The sequence below is a fragment of the Parus major genome, chromosome 28 (genome assembly GCF_001522545.3).
Source record: "Parus major isolate Abel chromosome 28, Parus_major1.1, whole genome shotgun sequence".
Classification (NCBI taxonomy): Eukaryota; Metazoa; Chordata; class Aves; order Passeriformes; family Paridae; genus Parus; species Parus major.
In genome coordinates, this window is record NC_031797.1 from 2,045,322 (window position 1) to 2,050,347 (window position 5,026).

Below are 5,026 nucleotides of genomic sequence, written 5' to 3' on the forward strand. Positions count from 1 at the left end.
AGCTCCCAGTCACTCAGTGGGACCTGCTGCTCCTCCTGGCTGGAAAAGCCACTGGAATTTCGAGGGGAGCCCCCAGTGAGCCCCCCCAGCCCTGGGAGCAGGAGGCTGGAGCAGCTCCAGCAATCCCTGCTTCGGCTGTGCCTTGGAGGGGATCCTGCAGTTTGGGGGGAATTTTTGGCTGCAGTTGCTGTGGGCTGGACACGAGCAGGATCGTGGAGATGCCTGGGGGATGTCTGGGGGCTTTGGGGACCACCCTGGGGTGGGAGAGGCAGGAGGGGCCGCTGGCAGCTCTGGGTTCTGTGATCTCCTGTGGGCTCAGGCCCGGGTGGGAGGGTCGGTCCCACGACCGCGGGGCACCGAGGAGGAAGAGGAAAAAGAGGAAGAGGAGCAGGAGGAGGATGAGGGAGCCACTCTGGTCCCGGGCTGGGATCTGACCTCCCTCCCCTGCTCCCGGTGCAGCATCGCCGGGAGGAGCCGCCGTGTCCCTGTGCCCGTGCCCAGCCCCGGCCATGAAGACGGAGAAGGACGAGGCTGTGGCCACCTTCTCCCTGCGGGGGAAATTCGGCGCAGAGGGGGCAGGTGAGAGCCCTCGGGACGTGCTGGGAGCAGCCGGGGCAGGGGGAAGCTTTTGGTCCTGAGGCGGGGAGGTCCCTTTGGCCGCATCCCCCGCCGTGGGGATGTGCCGGGATGTGCCGGGATGTGCCGGGATGTGCCGGGGGGATGTGCCGGGATGTGCCGGGGGGATGTGCTGGGATGTGCCGGGATGTGCCGGGATGTGCCAGGATGAGCCGGGATGTGCCGTGGGGATGTGCCGGGATGTGCCGGGATGAGCCCGGGTGCGCAGCTGGCATCACCCAGCGTGTCCCAGACACCATCACCATCACCTTCACACCTTTCCTAGAGCAAAGTCTCTCCCAGCTCTCACACCCTGGAGGGTACCAGCCTCTCCGGCCCCCTCCAGCCAGCCCCCCCCGTTTGGAAGGGATGGGGAGGGGTGGTTTGGCAGGGCTGAGCCTCACAGCCTCTCCCCACAGGCTGCAGTGACCCAGCCGTGCCCGGTGCCCCGATGGCGGGGGCGGGGAGCGGGGGGACCCCGGCCCCGGAGCTGCGGCCGCTGAAGCGCAGACCTGTCCCAGGTGAGCCCAGCCCCGCCCCGGGGAGGGGACAGCGCAGCCGGGGCAGGGACGAGGCCGACGGATCTGTGTCCTTGCAGGGAAACACTACCAGTGCTCGAGCTACGGCTGCAAACTGGCCTTCCCCAGCATGCAGGAGCTGATGGACCATCTGAAGGTCCACTACAGACCCACGCAGTCCCTCGAGGGTAAGGCCAGGATCCCCGGTGCCCCTGTTTTGGCTGGGAGGGGGCAGAGCAGGGCTCAGAGCTGAGGCAGCGCTGGTGGTGGGAGATGGGAGTGGGGGGAGCGCGGGAGGTGCTGCAGACCCGGCAGCGGGGCTGTCCCCGCTGGGCCGCCGCTGAATCTCTCTCTGAATTCCCCTGCCCAGGCAAAACCTTCCACTGCCCCACCTTGGGCTGCACCGAGACCTTCCCCAGCATGCAGGACCTCATGGCCCACATGAAGGTGCACTACAAACCAAACCGCTACTTCAAGTGAGTCCCGCCGCTCCGTGTCCCCGTCCCGTTCCCTCTGGGGACACCTCCAGCTCCCCGGCATCCCTGAGCCGCCAGGGCAGCGGGCGGTGCCCGGGGGAGCCTCGCCTCTGACGGCGCTTTCCCGGCCGCTCAGGTGTGAGAACTGCCTGCTGCGCTTCCGCACGCACCGCTCCCTCTTCAAGCACCTGCACGTCTGCTCCGACAGCTCCAGCGGCCCCGCGCCGCCCCCCAAGCCCGACAAGCCCGTCCTGCCGCCCGCTACCTCTGCCCCGGAGAAGGAGCCCCCAGCCAAGCCACCCGAGGGGCTGCCCAAGCTGCCGAGCGCTCTGCGGCCCCTGGAGAAGGAAGGCTCGGCGGGCGCGGACACCGGCCCGGCGGCGCTGCCCGAGCTGCCCGGCTCGCTGGTGCCGCCGGCCCCGCACCCCTTCCCGCTGCTGGAGCCCGGCCTGTTCGGGCCCTCGTCCTTGACTCGGTTCTCGGGGCCACCCCCGTCCTCGGTGCCGGGGCCGTTCCTGTCCTACGTGTCCCCCTCGCCCTACGGGCTGGCGCAGCCCCCGGCTCAGCACCGCCTGCGGCCCTTCCTGCCGGGCCACGGCCCCCCCAGCGTCTCCAACGCCGTCTGGAAGAAAAGCCAAGGTGAGAGCGCCGAGCCGTTCGGGACAAACCTTCTTCTGCTCCCGCCTTGACCAGCAGCAGCTCCCGAGGAGGACCCGCCGCCGCCCAGCCGAGGATCCGGCCCCCTCCTGCCCCTCCGGCCCGGCCACCCCCCCAAGCCCCGTGCCACCCGTGCCACCCCCTCTGTGATGTTCGATTGGGCAAAGCACCGAAAAAACGCCTCCAAATTCTCCCGGCCCTGCTGCTCCCCGGCGTGCTGGGGGTGCGAGGCGGGGGGGCCGGGCCAGGCCCGCCCCCCCACGTGTCCCCCCCAGGGAGGGGAAGCCCTAATGCTTGTCTTGCCCCTCGATTCCCTCCGCAGGTGTGAGTGTCAGCCCACTCCTCCCATGCTTTGGCTCAGGAGTGACTCCAGGTTAGTTTGGCACCTACTGGGTGGGGGCTGCTTTCTGTCGCTGGGGGGTTTGGGGGGCGGCGGGGGGGCCACAGGGGATGGGAGAGGCCCCAGGGGCACCGCGATGCTCCCCGGAGAGCAGAGCGGGAGGGCTGGATCCCTCCTTTTCGGGAGCCACGCGGAGAGGGGATGCGGCCCAGGTGGGCTCCGAGGAAGGGGGGGGTTGCCGGCTGCGCCCCCCCAAAACCCCCCAGCCTGGCCCCGAGGGCAGAAGCAGCAGCAGGAGGAGCAGCAGCAGCAGCTGCCTGGGCTCCAGTGCCCCCAGTGCCCCCAGTGCCGAGCCCAGGCTGGAACCCGCCGTGCCCTTCGCTGCGGGGCCGGGGGGCACAGCCTGGCTCCCTGCTCCCGGATTCGGGGCTCTTCCCTTGGGAAGGGAACCCCTGAGCGTGTGGGGGTCGGAGCGGGGGGCTCCAGCCCCCATAGCCCCGCAGCACCAGCCGGCCCCGGGCGATCCCGGGGGCGATCCCGGAGCGATCCCTGGGCGATCCCTGTGCTTCCCTGCCCGCCCGTCCTTGCAGGGCACTCCTCCAACAGCCGCATCGTCTGGGAGCACACGCGGGGCCGCTACAGCTGCACGCAGTGCCCCTTCTCCACCGCCTCCCGCGAGGAGATGACCCTGCACATCGAGGACCACCGCAAGAACCCCCCGCCCGGGCGCCTGGAGGCCGAGATGGGTACGGGAGAGCCCCCCCGGCTGCCGGGATGCTCAGGGGGATGAGCTCCATGCCCCGCACGGATAAGGCACATCCCGCTCCCTCTGGCCTGGCACAGCCTGGCAGGGTTCCAGTCCCTGCTTCCCCAGCCTGCAGCAGTGCCCTGGAGGCGTTTGTGTGCCCCCAACCCCCGCAATGTCCTTGGGGGGTTCAGGTCCCCTCCCTGTACCCCCCTGCGATGGCCTGGGGGTGTCTGTGTGTCCTCCGTGTGCCCCCGGTCCCTGCGATGCCCCTGGGGTCTGTGTGCCCTCCCAGTGCCCTCTCCATGCTCCCAACCCCTGCTGTGCCCTGGAAGGGTTCATGTGTCTGTCCTCCCTGTGCCCCCGGTCCCTGCGATGTCCTTGGGGGGTTCAGGTCCCCTCCCAGTGCCCCCCAGCCCCTGCGATGCCCCTGGGGTCCGTGTCCCCTGCCCCGAGGTGCTGACAGTTCTCTTCCCTCTCCCTCCAGATTTCGGGGTGGGTCTCGCCCCGTTCCACGCCAAGCTGCCGCCGGAGATGGAGAACTCCCTGTACTCCCAGCTTTGATGCCCGCGGCTCCCACGGGACTCTCCAGAGCCGGGCAGGGGGCACCGCGCAGCCCCTGCCGCTGTGCTGGGACAGGCACCCCTCCCTGGGGACAGGAGCACCCCCAGCCCAGCCCGGGGTGCCAGAGGGGCGGATGTTTCCCCTGGAATTTCTCCCTTTTTGTTTTTGGGAACTCTCCAGCACCCGGAGCCCGTGTATCTCCCTCCCCTAAAGGTTTTGTTGCTTCAGCCCCGGGGGCTCTGCGGGGAGCCCGGTAGGTTCTCAGGAGTTAGTGGACTTCTCTGGAATGAGATCTCGGAATAATAAATGGGAATTGTACAGGAGCGGCCGGGAGAGGCTCTGTCAGTCCCGGTGGGGGCCGGGGGAGCGGGGCTGGCGCTGAGGAGCCCCCCCAGAACCGAAGGAGGGGGAAGAGGGGACACAGGGGGTGTGACCCTGCGGGGCTGGCCCTGCCAGGGCTGCCGTGGGGAGGAGGAAAGGGAAGTGTCGGGGAAAGGGGAAAGGGAAGTGTCGGGGAAAGGGGAAAGGGGAAAGGGAAGTGTCGGGGAAAGGGGAAGGTCTGAGGAAGGGGAAGGGACGCTCCGTGCTCCCCCTGCCAGCACATCCCAGAGCACGCAGGGCTCCTGAGCAGCAGGGCTGGAGCTCTGCCAGCCTCACCCCAGCAATCAGCCCGGGCTGGGACCCCAGCCCCGACCAGCCTCGGTGCCAGGGGTGCAGGAGGAGGGCACGGAATGGCACAGAAGAGTCGCTGGGAGGGGCAGGGGCCCAGGTGCACCCCCTGCACCCCCCGTGGGAGCACCCTGGGGCTCCCCCAGTCCCGCTCTGCCGGTCCCAGCCCAGCGGGGTGAAAAGTTTGCTGCGAACTGGTTTGAGGGGAGGCGTGCTGGGACCTGCTGGTGCCCACGCCAGCCCCGGCTGGGAGCGAGGGATGGGAGCGATGGAAGAGGCGGCACCCCCTGCTCTGCTGCTGCCAGCACCGGGAGGGGATACAAACACCGGCACGGGGCTCAGAGAGGGCCAAGGGTCACCTGGGCTGGGGGGGCATCCCTTCCTCCTCCTGCCATCCCTTCCTCCCAGTGCCATCCCTTCCTCCTCCTCCTCCTGCCATCCC

General features: G+C 69.4%; 1 protein-coding gene across 2 annotated transcripts; it reads left to right on the plus strand.

Annotated features, from left to right (window-relative positions):
* Positions 1 to 359: 359 nt before the first annotated feature.
* On the plus strand, positions 360 to 3,915 carry ZNF414 (zinc finger protein 414). 2 transcript variants are annotated; one of them, XM_033520186.1, is made up of 8 exons: positions 360 to 579; positions 1,035 to 1,136; positions 1,214 to 1,321; positions 1,504 to 1,609; positions 1,746 to 2,248; positions 2,589 to 2,639; positions 3,197 to 3,352; positions 3,839 to 3,915. In XM_033520186.1, exons 1-8 carry the CDS (start codon positions 510 to 512, stop codon positions 3,913 to 3,915), a joined length of 1,173 nt encoding a protein of 390 aa, XP_033376077.1. In that variant the 5' UTR covers positions 360 to 509. The 2 variants fall into 2 exon arrangements, with proteins under 2 accessions (XP_033376077.1, XP_033376078.1); XM_033520187.1 differs by lacking the exon at positions 2,589 to 2,639 and having other exon boundaries at positions 510 to 579.
* Positions 3,916 to 5,026: the final 1,111 nt, after the last annotated feature.